This window comes from Oncorhynchus tshawytscha, linkage group LG15 (assembly GCF_018296145.1).
Source record: "Oncorhynchus tshawytscha isolate Ot180627B linkage group LG15, Otsh_v2.0, whole genome shotgun sequence".
Classification (NCBI taxonomy): Eukaryota; Metazoa; Chordata; class Actinopteri; order Salmoniformes; family Salmonidae; genus Oncorhynchus; species Oncorhynchus tshawytscha.
The window spans coordinates 5894518-5919023 of NC_056443.1; the positions used below are offsets into that span (position 1 = coordinate 5894518).

The 24506-nt window shown below is 42.8% G+C and overlaps 1 protein-coding gene across 1 annotated transcript in view; it reads right to left on the reverse strand.

Moving 5' to 3' along the window:
- Positions 1-24506, reverse strand: part of LOC112216997 (myosin binding protein C1) — a 36195-nt gene that overhangs the window by 1353 nt on the left and 10336 nt on the right. The window contains 34 exon segments of the mRNA XM_042298001.1: positions 1411-1597; positions 2395-2450; positions 2453-2530; positions 2973-3132; positions 3294-3433; positions 3736-3764; positions 3766-3811; positions 3814-3928; positions 4030-4118; positions 5821-5988; positions 6140-6202; positions 6205-6273; positions 6917-7105; positions 7190-7454; positions 8038-8174; positions 8267-8373; positions 8626-8791; positions 8919-9085; positions 9279-9384; positions 9537-9661; positions 12456-12555; positions 12558-12587; positions 12771-12854; positions 12857-12933; positions 15036-15092; positions 15886-15934; positions 16035-16152; positions 16248-16396; positions 16751-16861; positions 17796-17837; positions 18448-18489; positions 20474-20524; positions 21602-21919; positions 22669-22863. Coding sequence (XP_042153935.1) covers positions 1411-1597; positions 2395-2450; positions 2453-2530; positions 2973-3132; positions 3294-3433; positions 3736-3764; positions 3766-3811; positions 3814-3928; positions 4030-4118; positions 5821-5988; positions 6140-6202; positions 6205-6273; positions 6917-7105; positions 7190-7454; positions 8038-8174; positions 8267-8373; positions 8626-8791; positions 8919-9085; positions 9279-9384; positions 9537-9661; positions 12456-12555; positions 12558-12587; positions 12771-12854; positions 12857-12933; positions 15036-15092; positions 15886-15934; positions 16035-16152; positions 16248-16396; positions 16751-16861; positions 17796-17837; positions 18448-18489; positions 20474-20524; positions 21602-21919; positions 22669-22863 — 3885 coding nt within the window.

Consider the following 24506-nt stretch of genomic DNA (forward strand, 5'->3'; position numbering starts at 1 on the left):
TCAGCAGAAAGTGATCTATGGATGAATTATATCTTATCACCCCAGTAAATATAACACGTATGTACAGGACACCATCCTGGAGTAACGACTTCTGGAAAATAATGTAAACATAATGTCAACCTTTAATCTTCAATAAAGAGCCATGCTCTGCAAATGTTGGTATTTACTCTGATGTCACAATCAGGCCATTTTCACTTCTTTGAAGGTTACTCACCTTTTGGCATATGTTAGATGAGGAACAAACACGGTTACCAGGGAAACACAGGTCATACAGGCAGGCACGTCACACCAACCGTTAAAATAGACTTCTGAAATGTTAGGGGTACGCTTGACTTTAGACAGCCACCCAGCAACCCTAGAGTGTTATTGGAAAGTAACTGGCTCCAATGAACACTGTCCATACAGTGTCTAGAGCAACATACACAATATATTATGTTACTGTACATATCACACATCCATTTGGACTAAAGCAGGCAAGCCCTGAACTCTTGCATTCCTTCCCTTGGTACTCTTTCAGACAGGTGGGCATGAACTTAAATAGACCACCTAGTACTGCTGAGAAAAGCTGTATTATTGGCCTTTGACAGATGCAGAATGAATGACATAAGCTTCATATGCCAAAACCATATGAAAGCTTACCTTGGATGAGAACATACATTCACTAATCCTGAGTGGGGACTGGGGGGAGAGAAGAGAAGAGGGGTTATCCAAATGTTTACATGGGGGAGTTATTGTGTTCTCCAGGGAATACTGGTCAGTTATTGAACTCATTTTATATGAGGAGTTAAACACGCACTTGAAGGAACATCACCATCTGTTGAGGGGAAACATTAAAACATGGAGCCACAAGATAGTATTTATTAAACAAGGGAACTACATCTAGAACAATACGTATTGGTGTGTTTGAGTTATGAAGTGTTGATGTGTGATGACGCCTTAGGAAGTATTGGACCATGCTGTATTGGTGAAGCATGCTACATTTGACGATGTGACATTTGAAGTTGTGGTAGGAAATTCAACAGTGGTAGTCAGAATGAACAGGATTTGGCTGAACACAAGTGACATTACTGAAGTCTTGTATGAACACCTGTAACTAGATGAACATGTTTAAAAAAAATGAGAAGGAAATGCATAGATTGAGTTCAGCCATGTGATGTAATACGTTGTTCCTCATTGGAGTAGCAGGGGTGATGGATATTGTATATGACAATATAAGCATATATCATATACGATATATGTATGACGGATACTTACAGGACCACAGCTGATATGGACGGGCTTCTGGTGGTGTAGTCACTGAAACAAACTATGTACTGATCTACGTCACCAAAGAGTCTAGACACCTAACACTGTACACATGTGGATAACATACACCACAGGTTACCAGGTACCCCTCCAGCCAAAACTGACCTTTAACCTCCAGCTTACACTCCACTAGTGCATCACCCAGGTAATTAATGGCCTTGCAGGAGTACATGCCCCCGTCGTAGGGACTGGGTTTCCGGATCTCCAGGGTGCAGACCCCTTGGTTGCTAAACATGCGGTAGCGCGGGTCGTCAATGATGGCTATCTTATTCTTCATCCAAATCACTTTGGGCTGAAGTCAAAAACAGAGAAGGTTAGCCCGTTTCCCAGAGAAGCCTCTAAAATATCAATACTCAATTAAGTCAGGGATGTTTCGCAAGTTACTCCCCATAATGTTTATCAAGTAGTATAAAAGTCCTCGCCACTGTATCATTAAAACATTTGTCAACTCAATATGTTGTAGTACATTATTTCAAAAGCATTCAATACATTGCAATGTTTTACTGGTCTGTGGATTTGTACTATTTTCTCAGTGAGAGGGCCAATACACTGTTCAAGTTAGAGATAACACTGTTAGAACAGTGTATGAACAGTCATATCTTCACAACCAAGAGTGCATTAATCAGATAAACCCTTATATTTACATAGTGCCCATGGTCTGTTTATTTAATCAGTTTTTTAACCTCTCAACAAAAAACTTCAGGCAGCTGACTAGAGATGTGTTGTTAGAGAGAGGATAGTTGTCAGGTGTAAAGGCTGCCGTGATTGAGAGGCGGTCAGAAAGAGCAGGCTGCAGGTGTAAAGCTTTCAGCATACAGCTGGGGGCCTGGACCATTTGGACCTGGTCCATCCTGGAGGGGTATGGGGAACAGGCTGGAGGGGTATGGGGAACATGATACCACAACCATGTCCAGGAGTTTAGTTGGACAGAACATTCCCGGAGAATTGGTGTAGGCACTGTCTAAGTACAGTCCTATACACCTACCCTAGCCTGAGTCCCAGATCTGTTGTGCCGTCTTGCCAACTCCAATTGCTGAAATGGAGTTGGCAAGACAGCACAAACAGATCTGGGACCCGGGCTACACCTACCCGTGGGTTGGCACGGACGCTGCAGTTGAGGGTGGCATTGTAACCAGCGATGGCAAGGTGTTGATGAGGGGCTGGGTGAACTTGGGAGGCTCTTTGAAGTCGTGGTCGATGTACTCTGGGTTCTTCAGTTGCATGCCTGCAGAGGGAGGAAGGGAGGAAGAATGGGGTTGTACATGATACAGGCGCTGGGCTGTATCATGGGGGAATTTCCCTTGTGATCATGATTGAAGGAGAGACAGTATTTTAATTCATCATCTGTGGTCAGAAACAGCAACATCCGCATTAACAGTAGTACAATGAAACATGATATGTAGTGTATAAGCCATCTTTGAATGAAAGCAACTGGTCCAATTCTGTAAAAATGTAATATTTTATCACTGTATTGTTACCTTTTGTGACAAAAAACAAAGAAGAAAATGAAGAAAGAAGTGACTGAGGTTCATGTCCTGGATCTGCTTTTTGAATGAGTTGGTTCCATAATATTAGAAAGTAGAGGGGGATGACATACTGGTCATATTTTTCATTGCTCTCCATACGGTACCCCCCCCCCACCCCCCCACAGAGGAGCTCACACATACCTTCTTTAACAATGAGGGCGCTGTCCTTGGTCTGGGTGGCACCCTCGCTCAGACCCACCATGTTCTCAGAGTAGATTCTGAAGTAGTACTCGTTCCCCACCACCAGCTCTGTGATGGTGATGCAGGTGCGGTGGTAGTGCTCAATACACGTGTACCACTCCTGTCCACAGAAAGCAGATTCATTTAAACATGCAGGGGATAACATTGATTAGCACAAACACCTGAATTCCATATGCATAATACATACAGAGGTAAAAAATCTCTCCCTCATACTGATTCCATACAGTACAGTACTAAGTGATGCATTCAGCAGACTCATACCATGGTCTTCTTGTCTGCTTTCTGGATGGTGTAGCCTGTAATGGCGGCGTTGCCATTGTCCTTTGGAGGGGTCCAGTCCAGAGCCACGTTTCCCCCCCAGACCTCATCTATCTTCACACACTGTGGAGGCCCTGGGAGGTCTGAGTGGAGAGATGAATCCGTTAACATCATTAACATCAGTATGGGTCTTATTTATGTTCTAGACATTAGCTGCTGTGAATAATTTGATAGGGAATAAAGGGCAGAACAAACTAAAAACATTCAAACTCGATCAACTCTTTACTATGAGATCTTTCCTTCTTATAGTATTTTTTCTTCTACTTCCTACTTTGATTAAATCTGTAAAAATGACTGATGCTTAGTGCTTAATTGATCTATGCCTAAACAACTTTATCTGTAAGTGAGATCAGGATATCCTTCCTGTCAGTTTCCTTTGACCCACCTACTATCTGGATGTCTACGATGGCTGTCCACGTGGTTCTCCACCTCCACCTTCATATCGTACTTCCCAGAGTGTTCCTCTCTGCTTTGCGGATGAAGATGATGCTGTCACAGTCTGTGTTGCGGATAGTGACCTGCGTGGGGTCCACTGTCTGACCCTCCTTCAGCCAGCTCACCTTTGGCCTGGGCTTTCCCTACATGTCACATATTGCATAGGAGCATGAATCTAACTAAATATGATTTACTAAAGGGCTTTTACTGAAGGTGGTTGAGCCATTTTCTGTTATTGCCTTACCATGAATGGAATAACGAGATTGACGGCTTCTCCGACTTTACGAGTGTACGTCTGCTTCAAGTGGCGGGGGATGCGGATCTTAGGTGGTTCTGGAAGAGGACAGGTCAGATAAGTGGATGGAATGTGATTTCCGTTAAAGAAAATTATATTTTTATTTTTTATCTACAGTGCCTTCAGAAATTATTCAGACCCATTGACTTTCCACATTTTCTTTTACGTTACAGCCTTATTCTAAAATTGATTTAAAAAATATAAAAATAATCCTCATCAATCTACTCACAATACCCCATAATGACAAAGAAAAAACAGGTTTTAGAATTTGTTGCTAATTTATAAAAAAACCCAATCTGAAATATTACATTTACATAAGTATTCAGACCCTCTACTCAGTACTTTGTTTGCATCTTTTGCGATTACAGCATTGAGTCTTCTTGGGAATGACACTACAAGCTTGGAACATCTGTATTTGGGGAGTTTCGCCCATTTTCTCTGCAAATCCTCTCAAGCTCTGTCAGGTTGGATGGGAAACTTTGCTGCACAGCTATTTTCAGGTTGTTGTCCTGTTGGAAGGTGACATTTCGCCACAGTCTGAGGTCCTCAGTGCTCTGGAGCAGGTTTACATCAAGGATCTCTCTGTACTTTGCTCTGTTCATCTTTACCTTGATCCTGTCTTGTCTCCCAGTCCCTGCTTCTGAAAAACATCCCCACAGCATGATGCTGCCACCACCATGCTACACCGTAGGGATGGTGCCAGGTTTCCTCCAGACGTGACACTTAGCATTCAAGCCAAAGAGTTCACTCTTGGTTTCATTAGACCAGATAATCTTGTTTCTCATGGTCTGAGAGTCTTTAGGTGCCTTTTGGCAAACTCAGAGCGGGCTGTTATGTGCCTTTTACTGAGTAGTGGCTTCCGTCTGGACACTTTAACCACAAAGGCCTGATTTGTGGAGTGCTGCAGAGATGGTCATCCTTCTGGAATGTTCTCCCATCTCCACAGAGGAACTAGAGCTCTGCCAGAGTGACCATCAGGTTCTTGGTCACCTCCCTGACCAAGGCCCTTCTCCCCCGATTGCTCAGTTTGGCTGGGCGGCCAGCTTTAGGAAAAGTCTTGGTGGTTGCAAATTTCTTCCATTTAAGAATGATGGAGGCCACTGTGTTCTTGGGGACTTTCAATGCTGCAGACATTTTTTGGTACCCTTCCCCAGATCTGTACCTCAACACAATCCTGTCTCGGAGCTCTATGGACAATTCATCGACCTCATGGCTTGGTTTTTGCCATGACATGCACTGTCAACTGTGGGACGTTATATAGACAGATGTGTGCCTTTCCAAATCATGTCCAATCAATTGAACTTACCACAGGTGGACTCCAATCTAGTTGTATAAACATCTCAAGGATGATCAATGGAAACAGGATGCACCTGAGCTCAATTCGAGTCTCATAGCAAAGGGTCTGAATACTTATGCAAATAAGGTATTTTTTTTTTTATATTAATACATTTGCACATTTTTCTAAAAACTTGTTTTCACTTTGTCATTATGGGGTATTCTGTATAGATTGCTGATTTTTATTTTTTTTAAATCCATTTTAGAATAAGGCTGTAACGTAACAAAATGTGGAAAACATCAAGGGGTCTGTATACTTTCCGAAGTCACTGTAAATATTTGATGAACTGTTGTCTTTTGGACTTGTGTTTCAAATGTCATGTTCCTAGCCCTGTTGCTTAAGCCTGGCTAATAAATAATAAATACAGACATCAAAAAGAGAAGTGGAGAGTGGCTAGGACTCACCGATGACCTCTTTGACCAGGATAGAGTGCTGAAGTGTTCTGGGAGTGCTGGCGCCGGCAGCATTGATGGCCCTTACCCTTACCAGGATCTTAGCCTCTGGAGGGAGACCAGTGATGGTGTACTTAGTCTTCTCTGTCAGCTCCTTATTGGTTACTCTCCAGTCATCAGCTGTGGAGAACATGTCCATAGACTTAACACAGCAGGTAATACTTATTAACAGGCCAGGAGTTTCTCCTGATCATGAAAAGTCAAGTGGGTTCTAGTTATAAAAGACAAAGTCTATTTGTCGATGGAGGCATGTCAATCGAATGCTTCTTACTTCCTTCGATGCAATACTCCACCAGGTAGCCGTCTAAGCCTGCAGCTCCAATGGTGTCTGGGGACGCCACTTCATGGTCACCGTGGTGTCTGTGACATCATCCACCACCAGCATGGTGGGCTCGCTGGTCACAGCTGAGAGCAATCAGTGTGAGAGTGTTACAAAGGTTGACTTCACACAAACATTTCCTTGCATGTATAGTATGCCTTGTCAAAAGTGGATCTCCAATTGCCATAAGAACAGTATAATGCATACAATGTAGTATACCTAAGAAACACCTCCATGCCCATGTGTGTGGGACACCCACTCTCTAGTTGGCGCTGGTATGTCATCAATCTGTTCAACAGATCTGATTAGGGGCGGCTCTTAACGTCTATTCTTATATTCTGCATCACGTTTAACTCATATTGAACCCTGTGGAGGCTGATCTCCTAAACCTATAAGCCCTAGATGATTTGGCAGCCATTATAAAGACATATTTAATATCTCCTAAAGCCCCGGCCACGTCCAGTGGAGGTCACAGTCAGAATGCGGAATGCTTGGAATAGTAGGGTATCAGAGGAACAGCTTTAAAGGGGAAGGGCAGCCCACACAATGGCCTGCACTATCACACAGTATTTCTTTCATTTTTCTCCCACTATCGTGATATGATATAACCACAGGATAAACTGTATTGGCTTACATAAGAGGATAACGCCTTTGTACTGTAAGTGTCACCTCACTGGCTTTGTCACAAAGATTACATTGCCAAGCGAACATTGCGTACTCAGAACTCACCCAGGGGCACAAAGGCTTTGGATGGCTCGCTGGGTTTGGACACGCCGATGGCATTCACAGCAAAGACGCGCACCTCGTACGGGACACCCTCAATCATCTTTTTAGGCTCAAATGTGGTCTCTTTGTTCAGGTCAAAGTTCAGCCTCATCCATCTGGAACTCTGCTTCTTCTTCCTTTCGATGAAGTAGCCTTTGGGGAAAAGCATAGTTCTATATCACATACAAACACCAGAATATCCAACTTGTTAGCATAAAACCACCCACACAGACCTACCTAAGATGGGTGAGCCTCCGTCATAGATCGGGGGTTCCCATGTCATAGAGCACCAGTCTCCTCCCACCTCCGTGACCAGGGGAACTTCAGGAGGGTCTGGGATATCCACCACCTTGACTTTGATGCTAGCCCCTGCTTCCCCAGCCTCGTTCTGCAGGACTATCTTGTAGTTTCCTGTGTCCTCCTTCTCTGCGATGTCGATGGTGAGGCTGGTGTGGTCCGAGAAGGTTTCAGCTCGCACACGGTGGCCCGAGTCAAGGATTACCTACGATGGCAAATAGTAGATTGTACTGTACCCATACAGTACAGTATGTATACTGTACTTATGACAACAATTGAGCACAAAGAAGCCTATTTTTTTTACCCCTTTTTCTCCCCAATTTCGTGGTATCCAATTGTTTTTAGTAGCTACTATCTTGTTTCATCGCTACAACTCCCGTACGGGCTTGGGAGAGACGAAGGTTGAAAGTCATGCGTCCTCCGATACACAACCCAACCAAGCCGCACTGCTTCTTAACACAGCGCGCATCCAATCCGGAAGCCAGCCGCACCAATGTGTCAGAGGAAACACCGTGCACCTGGAAACCTTGGTTAGCACGCACTGCGCACGGCCCGCCACAGGAGTCGCTGGTATGCGATGAGACAAGGACATCCCTACCGGCCAAGCCCTCACTAACCCGGACGACGCTAGGCCAATTGTGCATCGCCCCACGGACCTCCCGGTCTTGGCCGGTTACGACAGAGCCTGGGCGCGAAACCCAGAGTCTGGCGCTGCAGTACAGCGCCCTTAACCACTGCGCCACCCGGGAGGCCCAATGAAGCTTATTTTGACCCAGGTCAGCACTCACCCTCTCTCCCTTCATCCACACCACTCTGGGTGCTGGTTCTCCACTGATGGGAATCTCCACGCGGAGTTTATTTCCTGCCACAATGGTCACCGTGTTGTCAGGGAAGTTCAAGCTCTCCAGGTGCACCCTGGGAGGATCTGTAAGAACGGGACAAGGAAGAAAACAAGTAAGTGCTCTATAATATTCCTATCAACACACGGATGGTTTTGTATCATTAAAATAACTGTACCAACGATATGAACTTTGGCACAGAGGCTCTGAGAGTATCCCTCTGGCACAAAGGTATAATCCCCGGCATCGTGAATGGTGCTGTTCACAATTTCTAATCGGTGGTTCCTGTCAAAACAAGAAAACAAGTGAATACTGTAGGCTTGCTCCTGAGAAGACAGCTTAAACAATATGAAAAAGACAGGAGGACAGAGGGAAGGGCTAAGGCCCAGAGTTTTTCGTGCTCAGGTTACATGGGCCTAATGGTGAATCCTGATTTGGGCCCAGAATTTTTTCCTCTGTTACTTGACCAGGTATGAAACCCCCATGAACACAGGTATGGGGCTGAGGAGATGGGCGAGTGGGAGGGAAGTGACATACTTGGCTCTTTGCAGGATGTTGATGCGGTCGTTGGACTGGATCAGCTGTCCATTCCTGTACCAACGACCAGGAACATTCCCAGGGAAGATCTCACAGTGCATCTTCAGTGGCTGGCCCAAAAGCACTGTCATGTCCTGCAAATCCTGAATAATCTTCAGTGGCTTCACTGATGAAGGGAAGAATGGAAAGAAATAAGAGGATAGAACAAAAAAAATAGTCATCAATTTAGTTGATCTACAGTTTCTCAGTAAGAGAGAACGTGTGAGGAAAGGAGAGGGAAGTGAAATACACACATTCAACCTGGACTTTGGCTTCAGAGGTGCCCCCAGAGGCCATGAGGGAGAAGGTTCCAGTGTCCTCCTTTGAGGCATCGTCAATGATTAGCCAGTGTTTCAGCCCCTCAGACTTGACACGGTAGCGTGACCGGGGCCCGGTCGGGACCTCCACGCCGTTCTTACACCTGAGGGGGAAGGTGAAAGGTTAGAGGCTCACACACACACACACACACACACACACACACACACACAGGGCCACAAGGAGAAAACACACACAGGGGAAAAAACACACACACACACACACGGACACAAGGGAAAACACACAGGGACACAAGGGGGGAAAAAACACACACACACAATAAGTTGACATAGCCCTACCATTTTACTTGAGCTCCTTCTTCAGACACTTCACACGCTAACTCAATCCTCTCGTTCACTGTCGTTTTCACCGCCTCAATCTCTTTAGTAATCTTCACTGGTAACTCTGCAGCAAGGTAAGATACAAATCATAAAAGGCATCAATATAATTAGAAACAGTGAAGTGTGAAATTGTGGAGAGACCACATTCTGGTCCCACTAATTCCTCAAAGAGACATTAAAATGAAGAGAGAAGGATGATGGGATGGAGAGGGGTACCTTTGACAAACAGCTCTGTGGTACACTTCTCTTCTCCCGCGGCTACGGAATAGGCAGCGTCATCATTCAGGCCGCAGTTGTTGATGACCATGATCCGCTGTGTGCCTTTTTGCTCAAAGATAAACCTATGCAGCAAGTGCATCAATCAATCAAATCACTGGATATCAACATACTGTGACTGACTATATGTGCTTGGAGAGAAAGTTATATTATATCATATATGCTTGTGAATGGCAATTATTTCAAGACTTCATATCATCCACAGAGCTACAGACAGTTGCCTTTGCTTACTTGTGTCTTCCAAAAGCAGAAATAGATGTATTATTTTATTATTTTATATTAGATTATTTTAAGAATAAAATGTTGTGCTAGTTTATTAATCAAAAACCTTTGTCATTGAAATCATAGTAATGTGAAGATATACAGACAAATTCATATACAGAGACCCGCCCCCATTCACAAACAAACACATCCCAACATGCATCAGCGTGGGTTGTCAGTGCACACCCAGAGGAATAGAGTAGATAGAGGGTTGGGGTCACACCAGAGGTCAGGGATGTAGGACGGGTGGACTTACTTCCTTTGACTTAAGGTCAGCAGTGGAGCCGGAATGGAGCCAGAGGAGGAAGTGATTATGGCAGAGAAAAGGGATGAGCACCACGGCATGACAGACAGACAAATAGGACAGAAGGATAGAGGAGGGGACTGTAACAGCCAATAGTGTTACAACAAAATGAGAGAGAGAGCAAGAGATCTTCATAACAGGGAATCCTGGGAAATACACCACTGGAGACCAGGGAACAGAAAACTGCAATAACCTCCCAGATGGCTTTAACTTGGCTTGGCTTTGAACAACCTCAACTGAGAGTAGCCTGAGATTGACCCTTCACTTTTTAGAATCTAAGTACATACTTACCATTTTGAGGGTACATAGAGGTCTTGTAACATCGAGTAATACAGATGTTAGATTGAGTGAGGAGATTAACTTTCAAAAGTATGTGTATTAACAGTAGTTATACAATGGGTGGGTCTAATTCCATCCTGGGTCTGTTCCACAAATCACCAATGGCTAAATCTATGATGTTAAAATGCCTATTTACTCTGTTCCATCTGACTGCACAATCCACTGTCTCATCAGCCCACCAGGCACTTTATAAACTTGATCTCCACTATAAAAAAACATCTAGACATTATCATTTATTTTAGACTAACACTTAGTTTTTAACAGCAGAGATTTGTATAAACCTTGCTGTCTGTCTCTCTGACATTTGCAACATTGAATTTGAATATTGAAACCATCTCCAGCTGTTACATAGTAATGAACGTGTCGAGAGTCAAAACAGACAGACAGGCAGGCAGTGTTTCTTAGCCAGTTGAAATCATGAATCAGCTGGCATAATTTTTATGGATATATACAAAAAAATGTCAACAAAGTGCAACTAGTTTGCAGTCTGTTGTTGGCTAGCTCATCTGAACAACAGTGTCCTGACGAGAGAGCACATTTTCTATGCCAGGCGAATCGCGCCTCAGTGTTATGGTTGTGTCTGAATAAATGTCACTGGAAAACAGCTTAAAGAAATGCAAATGCAGCTACTGTTGTTATTCTGGCTGCACTATTTGACGTCACTGTAAGTTAGCCGTAGTTGACTAGCTAGCAAGCAAGGGATAAGAACATTGCCAGCCAGTATGGCAATGGAACATTTAGAACGAACAACTGGGTCACGTCCATAGATACAGAACAAAAAGACTGAACGACTGGGTCGAGTCTCTGGCAACCAAACCAATAGAACCAACGACCAGCCGGCTTGGGTAGCAACCCTAGATTTGTGTCGGGACTATATCTAGTGAGAGGATGAAATAGTATGAATAAATTCATCAAAATAATGTTGAAAATGAAAATATGTCAATCATTATTTGAATATGTTGGTAATCCGTTGTATAAAAATGATAATGCCCCCGAAGCCAGTTTGCACAACACCCGTGCCAATATATCCCCGAAACACTGGCTTTTCGGGCATTATCACTTAATTATACAAATGATTTCCAGAGAGAGCTAAGAAAACAACACAATGTGGTAAGATCAATACACTTAAACTACGCCAAATTATATTTATGGTACACTAACATTAGTGGAGTACACAGCTATCAAAACAATAGATCATCCATTGATTGTTACAAAGCCAAGTGTTAAAGACCTGTGGAGAAGGTACCGCCATTTCCCTGTACAGAAAAGGACCTGTAGTTAATAGCAAAGGACCATTATTTAAATCATCAAACAGTGCATTTCCACTCAAATGTAGCTCAGCGCCACACACTGCCCAGAAAACAAATAACGTTCTTGATGCGTTGGTGAGATGCATGTGGCATCTTATCAACACCACATTAGTGTTGAGAGAATGTTATTTGTTCACTGGGCATCAGCTGGTAATGGTTTACAGTGCAGAGATCTTGGGCTGGTCCTGTAGCTGTGTGTGTGTCTGGGCACAATGGGAGCTCTGTATGGGTGTAAAGGGCATGTAGGGTCAGACTTGTCCCTGGTTGACAAGAGCTGAGGCAGTAGACCCTGTTCATAACAGGGTCACACAGGGCTGTATGTGTGTGTCATTATGTGAAAGCAATTATTGGTGTAAAACAATGTGTGTTTTGATGTGCAAGTTTGGGTGTATGCGTCCCTGCTTGCTTGCACCACGAGACCATCAGAAACACTAGCATGTGAACCATTGCTTTTCAATGCTGAGAGATGTGACAAGGAACAGATAAAAACTACAAGTACCAGGGGACTGGCAATGAGGACCAAATCACGAATGAAACACATTTTATGAGGAACTCCCAAAAATGCCTTTCATTTGTGAGAAGATGAAAGAGAGGAAAAGATATAGAAGACTAACACATGGAGAAAGAAGAAAAAGCTTGACATACTTTGGAGTTGGACGGATCTCCTGGCCGTTCTTGTACCATTTCAGCTCTACTGTGGGGTCTGCAAGATCCACCACTAAGCGGATCTTCCCTCCTTTGTCACCTGGTATGCTGGATCCAACTTCTTGGCAAAAGCTTTGTCAAAAAGATAATATCCCATGACAATGGTTATTCATCCTATAGAAAACCAGTGAAATGTGAGCCTTTCCCCTGAATAATCACAGATTAGCTGATTATGAGCTAAACAATATAAATCCATAGTGCAGCATAATCCCAACAGTGACACACAGTCACATGGACAAACACTCAATTCAGCACCTTCACTCTTCTTCTCCTCTTTCTTGGTCTTCTTCAGCCTCTTGAGCAGACCCCGCAGGTCTGTTATGCCGTACTCAAAGGCGATTTCTCGTACTGGTCTGGCCTGGCCGACTTCAGGATCTCCCACACGTCCACTTCGGGCGTCTCATCCTGCTTGGGCTCCCTGGGGCAGGACACGAGGGGAGGGTGTGAGGGCTGGGGCCACGCTCTGGGCTATCGCGACGTGTCCTGAGGAACTGCTCCCTATGGGGGTATTGGGTAGGGAAGGAGGTTCTGGAAAGGGGAGAGGGTACTATAAAAGGGGCAGTGACTGCGCTGAAGGAAGACTACTCTGTGTTGTATCTACTATAGATAGGGACTTCCTACTGAATTAGTTTTCAAGAGTGTTTTCCCTCCACTGTCCTACTGATCTGCTGTGTTTTAAAACATTTCTCTTCTTCTCTCTCCTTATATCAGGCACACGTTCTCTCCCTCCCATCTTTCTCTCCCTACAGAGTTCCTCAGGACATGTCACACAAAGGGATGGGCGTGGTTTGAAGCCCTGTACCTGTCCTCTGACATCCTCTCTGGATGAGGTGTTACAGGGGGAGAGGGGGTGGCTAGTCTATTATATCCTATAGGAAGGGTTTTACTGCTGAGGAAAGTAGAGGGATCAGATTATTACAAGGGAGTTGAATATGTTTCAGGTAGGGGTTTTGACCATGGTCGAGTTCTTTTAGTCTGGACATTGTTACTTGCCTTTAGGGTGAGATTTTGCAAGAGAAAATACATTTTAACCAGTGCTGTATTAATGAATAACAAAAAAGGTCATAAACGGATAAATGCTATTAGGCTACTTTTGTTCCTTGGGGAAGGGGGGGTAAACAGAATGAAACAATTTGGGAAAGAACTACTGATCTAGGTGCTGCATGCAGGAATATAGGGAGATCTTACTCCAAGATGTGCTGCTGATAAAGTCTACATCCTCCTCTTTCTATTCACATTGCCCATCCCTTTGCCTTGTGTCTCAGTATGTTCACTCATCACCACTTCAGAGACGCTCTGACCGTGTTAGAGATGGAAGGCTGGGCGTCCATAGGGGATGTTAGATCTGTGAGATCCAGGTTAATAAGCATGTTGCCCTGGGCGTGAGTAGATCCATTAGGCAGCTAAATAAAGATAATTCAATCAGGCCGTTCTTTCATGGACATTTTCCCAAATGTCGGAAAGCTTTGGAGGTAAAAAAGCATGGAATTATTATTTCATTCTTATGCATCTCTCTTCTTGTTTATTTTCAGGCAATTACTTTGTAGACTGAAATAAACATTGTGATATGTGCCTTGTATTTCTAAGTTGAAATAAAATGACATTGTAGTGATAACACTATTTCACAGCATCATTTATAAATGATCCACTAGCAGATCATTAATGATCCGAAATGGGAGTCCTTTGCCTCATAAACAGTATTACTGAACTCTACTGTTGATCAAAAAAGTGGTCATCCCAAACAGCAGAGAGACGTTTATGATGCAAAGTCCATTTCCATCCTTACTGATTGTTAATGGAGCATTTGAGAATGAAGTGGCTGTAAATGAAGTGTTACCTTGCTACAGTAGGCCAACACTCTTGCTTGTTCCAGATCCTAGAACTACATTCCATGCTGGGGACGCTACAGGATTATAGTACTTACCCCGCAGTAAGGTCTAATCGTTTAATTACCTAGGTTATTCTCTCTACTAACCTTTGGTTTCTGAATGTGTAGGGAAGAAGAAGAGACAAGCCCAAATAAATGTGTAATTTTACCTCAGTGATGTGTCACGGTCTGTCTAGGTCTATTGTACTGGCAGTACATTGAAAAAACATGCTGTTGTCTGAACCAAGAAAAAAATGTAGATTTGTATTTACAAATGAAAAAAAGAAACTCAAAAATACAGTTATCAATATGTGAGAGTAGATAGTGTACTAGATAGTAACTTTGTATGTGATTCACTGTAAAACCTAATATTAATGAAATGATGTACTCTTACAGTACATGTTACTTCACCTATGTACTAACTAATATACTGTACTATATTTCATATATTATATTTAATACACTTTAATATATTATACTATATTGTAATGCACATATAACCATGTAACAAAATAAGAAAGCAATTTGGAAGAGTAAAAGATTCAATGGTGGTTGCTGGGGCAAAAGAAAAGAGGTCAACACCCAAAACAAGGGCATAGTAAAAAACAAAACAAAATAAGACTGTCCCCTTGAGGACGGACAGTGACTCTCACCTATGTTTAAGAAGACCACTAAAGTCAAGATCCCCTGCATCCTCGTGTCCTTCACTGCTGTTGTTAACAAGAAGAGATTAATGGAGATTTAACCAGAGTAGAAACAGTAACAGGCAACTAGATAAACAATGCTAAAAGAACAACGCAAAGCAGCGGCTACTGACTTCAATCAAATGCATTAGGTTCAGACTAACACATGATTGGTGGCTTACACAAAAACCCTTTCGATTCATTTCCAATGAAATGCTTCTAATGAACTGGTTTGTGTAAGGAGTATTGAGAGCGATCCCAGCCAGCATATGACAACATTTCCACAATGTTTCTGCTGTGTTGCAGGAGCATCACTGAGCAGCTACGTTGGGATAATGCTATGGGGCTGGGATGTTTTGCGTTGCTTTCAGACACATTGTTGGGAGGGAGTTTCAAATGCAAGCATTGGCCTTTGTGCTGTTCAACACGTTGATTGGTAATTACCTTAATAAAGGTTAATCACATCCGATTTCATGGTCATTATGTTTCAGACACTATGTTCTCATGTTGGTTTGTGATAAGAGCCATGGTTTTCCTACTGAGCCACAATGTCCCATCCACATATCTGATGCTCAAATGTACATTTTCAGGTTTATTTGCCATGTGTAATGAATCTTGCTCGAAACCAGTGAAGTTTGTGTTTAATGTTACTTTTGTCATATTTATCATTATGAGAAAAAAGGATACTCATTATTCAAATGCTCAATGTAACCACTAACTGTAAAAATATCACTCTTTTGTTGACTCTGAAAACTAGTCTACTAACTGTCTGTTTTCAAAAAATCGAAATAACGTGGTCAGATTGTGTTGCTCTCATTACCTTCTTTTGAAGGCTGATCGAATATCAACACTCTGTGACTGTTCCAGTTCTGAAAGACAATAATGCAAAACAATAACACAGTATATTACTGCTCGTGTTTCAGCGAGTGTTCTTTGCTGTATGATGGAGACTCAAACAGTGCAACAAACCTTTCACTTCCAGGTCAAAGGAACAGCTGTCAAATTTGTCCTTGTAGGTGACCTCACACCTGTAGTTTCCAGCATAGTTGTCTTTGGCCTTGATGATATGCATCTCAAATGTGTGAATCTGCAGGGTGATACATAGGTATTGGAAGGACAGTTAGGGGACCAATGTGTGTGTGTGTGTTAACATACATAGAGCTATACATGGGAGGTGTCTACCTTGGTGCGTCGGTCAAAGGTTTCTTTCAGTTGCAAGTGCTTTCCGGTCTTGCTGGCAAGGTCCATCCATTTCCCTTTGAACCACTTGATGGTGGGTTTACGGAGCAGGTCTTGGGCCTCCACCTTGGCAACAAAGGAGATGTCTCCACCTTGTGAACATGTAAAACACAGCATGTCCATGGTGGGTATAGCCTTTGAGGTGGAAAGATGTCCTACACATGGTTACCAGAGGTCCCTTCTCTTGGAGAGAATAAATACAATTGCAAGAGCGAGAAAGAGAGAGAGAAAGAGATGGAGGCAGAGAGAGATAGAGGGAGACAGAAGCATAGAGAGAGAGAGAGAGGCAGTGAGAAGAGGCTATTTTAACAAGAGAGACAGCCAAATCTAAAAGACCTTGACCAGTACAAATATAATACATGTAAGGGTTTTAAAATGTCTCTATGAGTATATAATCTCTGGTCTACAGCAGCTGTGAGAGGAGAGCTCACTCTGCAGGCACTCACCCACAGTGATGGATCCGCCCTGGGGTCTTTCTATGAGCAGGCTGGACAGCGGTGGGGTGTCTACGGGCTTGTCAAGGTCCTCTGGAGCCTGTCCCTCTCCCAGAGACCACACTGGTCGATCAGGAGAGACGGACACACACCATCACACAAAGACTCAACACCAACAGACCAACACACTCCTCGTATACTGTACTCAATGGCTTCAACAATCTGTCAGCACACTTCTCTGTATTCATCTGAAAGTTATATACTTCCCAAGGTAGATAGACAGACAGAAATACATTCACACTGTTCCTCAGCTGTTCATGGCAGCTGCAACATGGAAAGCATAACATTTTGCAACATGGAAAGCATAAGAACATGGAACATAGAACAAATACCTGTACTGGGAAAAGCGTTACGGGTTTTGAATGAATACCATATCGGAAGAGACACCTTTACTGTGTGCAAAAGTGTATCGATTGATACATTCTTCCATTTCTAAATGATCCGGTCTTCTTTGAGATCTCAGTGGACTAGGGACTGATGCCAGCAGTCGCCATGCTCAACATGTGATGAAACTGCTATAGACAGACCTACATAGGGAGTCCCTTCAGCCCCACCCCTCGCTACCTACTGCAAAGACCCAGCTACCCTCCCCAGTTTACTTCATCCCTGACTCAAAGACTAACACTCAACTAGGTCACTTAATTCATTGAATTGACTTCTTACTTATGTGAAATGTCATTCATTTTCCCATGATGTTTGAAAAAAAGATGTTGAAAAAGCCCCATATCTTCCTACAAGCATTGGAGGGGTTGAACTATGACATTTTAGGAAACCAGTATTTTTCAAATGAGTCCAAATGAACCTGGGCTTTTAAAAGAATGCCAAGCCAGGTTCCATTGGACCAGCTATGCAGGGAAAATGAAAAGAGCCAGCTAAGAGACTAACACTATTCGTGAGTGGGCTTGCTCCAGAGAGGATACTGCTATTCTGGAGCTCTGCTACTGAAAACGTCACCTCTAATAGGATGGTTATTACGGCTTTTGTTACATAGTATTACCTGAGTCTTTTCTCCCCATGGCTGACACATGGACGCTATCATCTGAACAAAGACAGAGAGAAATTTACAGCATATTATAAGAAATAGTACTGTAAAGTCCACAGAAGCAAGCACACACAAACATTCAGGACCAGCAAGCAATACAAGACATCTAACAGTAAGCAAGCTGAGCCCTGACGAATTCTCACATAATGATGCAAGCTGCCAATCAAAAGCTGTAACTATGTACATTGTTGTATATTGTTAGGTTTCACCAGTGAGGAGAATCAGTTTTGAATCTTCTTTCATGCCTTTGTATTTCTTAAAATAAAGTTTTATACAAACTGTATTGTTGTATTACGATCAGAATTCCAAATGTGTTGACATAAAATATGTATAACATTCATGTGCCAGACAGAAAATATCAGAAAAGACCCTTAAAATCTTAATTTATTTTTTTTCATAAAAATCTATTATGATGTTTTTGCCTCATGTTTCACTGTTGACAATCTGAAGGTCGGAAAAATAATTAACTTCAAAATCACACAAAACACCTTCTAGAAATAAACATGTCTCCGAACATGTTTCCTACATCCAGGCAGTTGTAACATTCTGATCAAAAAGACCAGTTTGGTCAGAGCTATAGTTGTAATAATTAACAGAAAGATCTTACTAGGCAGCTCAATAGACAGTTTCTTGACTGTATTGGCATCCTCTGTGAAAGAAAGCATAGTATTACTGAAATTAATTTGTGTTATCTAGTCAATTTATTTGACTCTGGTGAAGAATATTTTGCAATTGACCCTTTGTGATGATTGACAAAATAAAGTATGACAAATTGTCCTTATGGCCTTGTAATCAGAAAAAATATGAAATGAAACTTCCAATTACTTATACCAACAATTTCCAATGAATTAAATATGAATACATATAAGACAATTCAAGACAAGAGAACCGGTATGGTATCAACATAGTTGAGGTCTAGAACAAACCAAAACATGTATAATATCATCATATATATACACACATAACATATAATATACATACAGTATACATGATGAGCATACGTGGCATGAATGGTACTGGTGTGTATATTCCAAGCCTTCAGAAAGTATTCACACCCCTTGACTTATTCCACATTTTGTTGTGTTACAGCCTGAATTCAAAATGGATTAAATTGTTTTTTCCCCTCTCACCCATCTACACACAATACCTCATAATGACAAAGTGAAAACAACTCCAGTGTATGTTTGTCCTTGTGTTTTAGGTTATTGTCCTGCTGAAAGGTGCATTTGTCTCCCAGTATCTGTTGGAAAGCAGACTGAACCAGGTTTTCCTCTAGGATTTTGCCTGTGTTTAGCTCTATTCCATTTCTTTTTATCCTAAAAAAAACCTCCCTAGTCTTTGCCACATTTTTAGCAGTTTTACTTTACTCCCTTATTGCAAACAGGATGCGTGTTTTGAAATATCTTTTTTATTATGTACAGGCTTCCTTCTTTTCACTCTGTCATTTATGTTAGTATTGTGGAGTAACTACAATGGTGTTGATTCATCCTCCATTTTTTCCTATCACAGCCATTCAACTCTGTAACTGTTTTAAAGTTACCATTGGCCTCATGGTGAAATCCCTGAGCGGTTTCCTTTCTCACCGGGCAACTGAGTTAGGAAGGACGCCTGTATCTTTGTAGCGACAGTGCACTATTGATACACCATCCAAAGTGTAATTAGTAACTTCACCATGCTCAAAAGGATATTCAGTCTTTTTTTTTTACCCATCTAATAGGTGCCCTTCTTTGTAAGGTATTGGAAAACCTCCCTGGTCTTTGTAGTTGAATCTGTGTTTGAAATTCACTGCTTGACTGAGGGACCTTAAAGATAATTGTATGGTTGGGTACAGAGATGGGAAGTCATTCAAAAATCTTGTTAAACACTGTCATTACACACAAAGTGACTCCCTGCAACTTATTATGTGTCTTATTAGGCACATTTTTACTCCTGAACTTATTTGGGCTTGCCATAACAAAGGGGTTGAATACTTATTGACTCAAGATTTTAAGTAATTTGTAAACATTTCAAAAAACATCTCAACCTTGACATCATTGTGTATAGGCCAGTGACACAAAATCTCAATTTAATCCATTTTAAATTCAGGGGGTAAGACAACAAAATGTAGAAAAAGTCAAGGTGTGTGGATACTTTCTGAAGGCATTGTGTGTGTGTATATATACAGTATACATGTCAGATGTGATCTTCACATCCATACCTTTATTTTAAAATTATAATAAATAAAGGTTTGTGTGCTTGTAGGAATTATACTTTGGCATTTTTGAATTGGCATGCATGTAAACAACATATGTGATATGCACAAACATATATTGCAATAGTTTAGGAGCTGATCCTGAATATTCTAACCAGCAAAATTCTAACCACTTGCCATGTGCCAGTATTAAATGCATATCAGGAATATATTCCAAAGGTCTGAGAAAAACCTTGTGTTTAAAAGACAGGTAAGAGACCCATCCACCATCTAGCCATAGTGTTCTCTATAGTTAGACTCTTCCCCACAGTAACTGACTCCTTCAAAATGTACTTTTGGGTTGTTGATGGGAGCCCTGTCCTATAGTGGAGTCTCCATGGTAACCGACTTGACAAGATGGGAAAGGGGGGGGAAATGAGGATGGTTTGTCATGGTTACCAACCTGGTGGGGGCGGTGGTGATGGGGTGTTGGTTGTAGCGTCATCATCTTTATCTGCAATAAAGGTGTGATTGACACAGACCCACCTATCAAAAGCTCCAAGTCCATCACCGGCAAGGCAGGCCAACAAGACAAGCCACAAGACAAAGCATGCAAGACAAGACAGAACATGGGACCGACACGACACAACACCACCACATATGCATGTCTTTGAAATGGATAGATGAAGTGTACAAGACCATAAATGTGTTGATCGTGAGATCGAAGCGTGTCCTGTGAGAGATCACACCAGTGTCTATGAGATGGGAGTGGACGGTGATGTAAGAGATCACACGTGTACGTAAGATAAAGGAATTATGCGTAACACCACAAGCTTGGTTTAGGAAAGCTGGAAGCGCAAGTGAGAAGCACTGTGAGAGGAAGAGAGAGATTGAAGTTGATAAGCAGCGGCCAGAAGAACACAAGAATGTCCACAAGGGATATGAAAGATTAAAGACCTAACTATCCAAGATAAACCCTGTTACTTAGAAACTTTTTGTTGATCAAAAGAGTAACTGAGCTCAGCTCCACCTCCAGAGACGTTATAGAGAGTAGTGTTGGGCGGTATCCAGATTTTCATCCTGTTTCTGTCCACACCGGGGTATACGGTATTACCGGAAGTCCACACAATGGGTGCTATTTCTTAAAAATAAGGGTGTGATAGAGAGAGCGTTCAAGGGGGGTGGGGATTGAGCAAAACAGAAGGGACATATGAAACTGACCTTTGTTGTGGTAAAAAGGCACTGGAGCAATGCTGAGTGATGAGTGACAACTGCGGAGAGATATAACCTTCCATACGTCTAGATCAGCAGCTGCTGCTGCGGCTGTCAACAGCACTGTGCTTGTTGCTACAGTATAGCCTCACTATGAAACCTAGACCCTCAGCTATAAACAGTTTGCAAACTGTACTGAGAAGAATAGACACAGAAAACACACACGCCACGCACACAATAATACACACACAAACATACACACATCAACACATGTTTGTGCATACGCACATAAACGTAGCCTACCTATATACACACACGTTCTTGCATATGCACATACACATGTTTGTGCATTTGCACAGACACACACACTCTTCCAGACCTGCTGGAGGTGGGGGTGGGGTAACCTGCACCGTAACAACTGGTTCTGGAGGTGGGGGTGGGGGTGGTGGTGGGGTAACCAATGTAACCACTGTAACAACAGGCTCTGGCAGTTGGGTAACCTCCGTAACAACTGGTTCTGGATGTGGTGGTGGTGGTGGTGGGGTAACCACTGTAACAACAGGCTCTGGCGGTTGGGTAACATCCGTAACAACTGGTTCTGGAGGCGGGGGTGGTGGTGGGGTAACCACTGTAACAACAGGCTCTGGCGGTTGGTTAACCTCCGTAACAACTGGCTCTGCTTCCTCCTTCACGGTTGCTGAATTGGGACAAGGCTCTCACAGATTAAAGTTACCGTCCATCTCCTCTACTCACACAGCACTAAGTTTCTTTCAGTCATCAATTTCTAATACAAACAAACTGCTAACTCCAACTGTATGTGCCGTAAAGTTGTCGTACTGAACTGTGCACACAGCAGACACGCTGCATTTACACATAGCCTATATGTGCTGTTTAACCATGACAAAGCTATCAGACACGATTTTGGGGGCACTTTCGCCTTAGAAGAATTTGAATTTACTGTATATAAAAATGCACTAGTCAACAATCTGCAGAAAGCAAAGCATGAACCAATGTATGGCTGTTGTTGTGTAAATGCCAATGAAGTTCATCACATTGGGTCATAGCAGCCATTGAGGCAAAAGGTGTCTGTCTGTCATTACAAACAGCGCTTCAATCCAAATAAAACCCTGATTCATACAGATTCTATCAGTCCATTGCCTGATTTGAATGGAACTTTGGCCCATATGATCTATTGGGAGAAGATAAAGGGCCTTTGCAAAGACCAGCACTATGGATCTAACTCTATTACAGACTAGAGTCAAACTGCTTCAATCAATGGTTTGAGAGTGGGACAATTGAACGGACTCGCTTGTTACTATTTATGAGTATGGCCTGGAGTTTTTCCTAACCACATGACCTGATCAGGAAAAATGCTGGGCCTTCCGTTATAGTAAACAGCATGCGCTTTTACTGTGAATGGCTTGAGACTGAGTGAATTTGACTTACCAGGCAGTGGGGGTGAGCAAGGGGACGGGGCCTCCTCCTTTACTTCAGAGTTCACAGACTCGACTTGCTCTTTAGCCCCGACCACAACCGCCTCTGGTTCTGGTTCTTTAGACCCATTCTCTACTGGTTCTGGCTGTACAGGCTTAATCACCTCTATGGGCTGTGGATCCTTCCCCTCAGTCTCTACCGGTTGTTCTGTACAGCAGATAACAGTGCCAGGCTGGAGCAGCATGCCTTGAGCAAAAGCACTGGCAGCCTCTCAAAACACTGCAGTATATATATATATATATATATATATATATATGTATTATACATACATACATACATACATACATACACACACACACACAGACACACACACAGTGGGGAGAACAAGTATTTGATACACTGCCGATTTTGCAGGTTCTCCTACTTACAAAGCATGTAGAGGTCTGTAATTTCTATCATAGGTACACTTCAACTATGAGAGACGGAATCTAAAACCAAAAATCCAGAAAATCACATTGTATGATTTTTAAGTAATTCATTAGCATTTTATTGCATGACATAAGTATTTGATACATCAGAAAAGCAGAACTTAATATTTGGTACAGAAACCTTTGTTTGCAATTACAGAGATCATACGTTTCCTGTAGTTCTTGACCAGATTTGCACACACTGCAGCAGGGATTTTGGCCCACTCCTCCATACAGACCCTCTCCAGATCCTTCAGGTTTCGGGGCTGTCGCTCGGCAATACGGACTTTCAGCTCCCTCCAAAGATTTTCTATTGGGTTCAGGTCTGGAGACTGGCTAGGCCCCTCCAGGACCTTGAGATGCTTCTTACGGAGCCACTCCTTAGTTTCCCTGGCTGTGTGTTTCAGGTCGTTGTCATGCTGGAAGACCCAGCCACGACCCATCTTCAATGCTCTTATTGAGGGAAGGAGGTTGTTGGCCAAGATCTCGCAATACATGGCCCCATCCATCCTCCCCTCAATACGGTGCAGTCATCCTGTCCCCTTTGCAGAAAAGCATCCACAAAGAATGATGTTTCCACCTCCATGCTTCACGGTTGGGATGGTGTTCTTGGGGTTGTCCTTCTTCTTCCTCCAAACACAGCGAGTGGAGTTTAGACCAAAAAGCTATATTTTTGTCTCATCAGACCACATGACCTTCTCCCATTCCTCCTCTGGATCATCCAGATGGTCATTGGCAAACTTCAGATGGGCCTGGACATGCTCTGGCTTGAGCAGGGGGACCTTGCGTGCGCTGCAGGATTTTAATCCATGACGGCGTAGTGTGTTACTAATGGTTTTCTTTGAGACTGTGGTCCCAGCTCTCTTCAGGTCATTGACCAGGTCCTGCCGTGTAGTTCTGGGCTGATCCCTCACCTTCCTCATGATCATTGATGCCCCACGAGGTGAGATCTTGCATGGAGCCCCAGACCGAGGGTGATTGACCGTCATCTTGAACTTCTTCCATTTTGTAATAATTGCTCCAACAGTTGTTGCCTTCTCACCAAGCTGCTTGCCTATTGTCCTGTAGCCCATCCCAGCCTTGTGCAGGTTTACAATTTTATCCCTGATGTCCTTACACAGCCTTCTGGTCTTGGCCTTTGTGGAGAGGTTAGAGTCTGTTTGATTGAGTGTGTGGACAGGTGTCTTTTATACAGGTAACGAATTCAAACAGGTGCAGTTAATATAGGTAATGAGTGGAGAACAGGAGAGATTCTTAAAGAAAAACTAACAGGTCTGTGAGAGCCGGAATTTTTACTGGTTTGTAGGTGATCAAATACTTATGTCATGCAATAAAATGCAAATTAATTACTTATAAATCATACAATGTGATTTTCTGGATTTT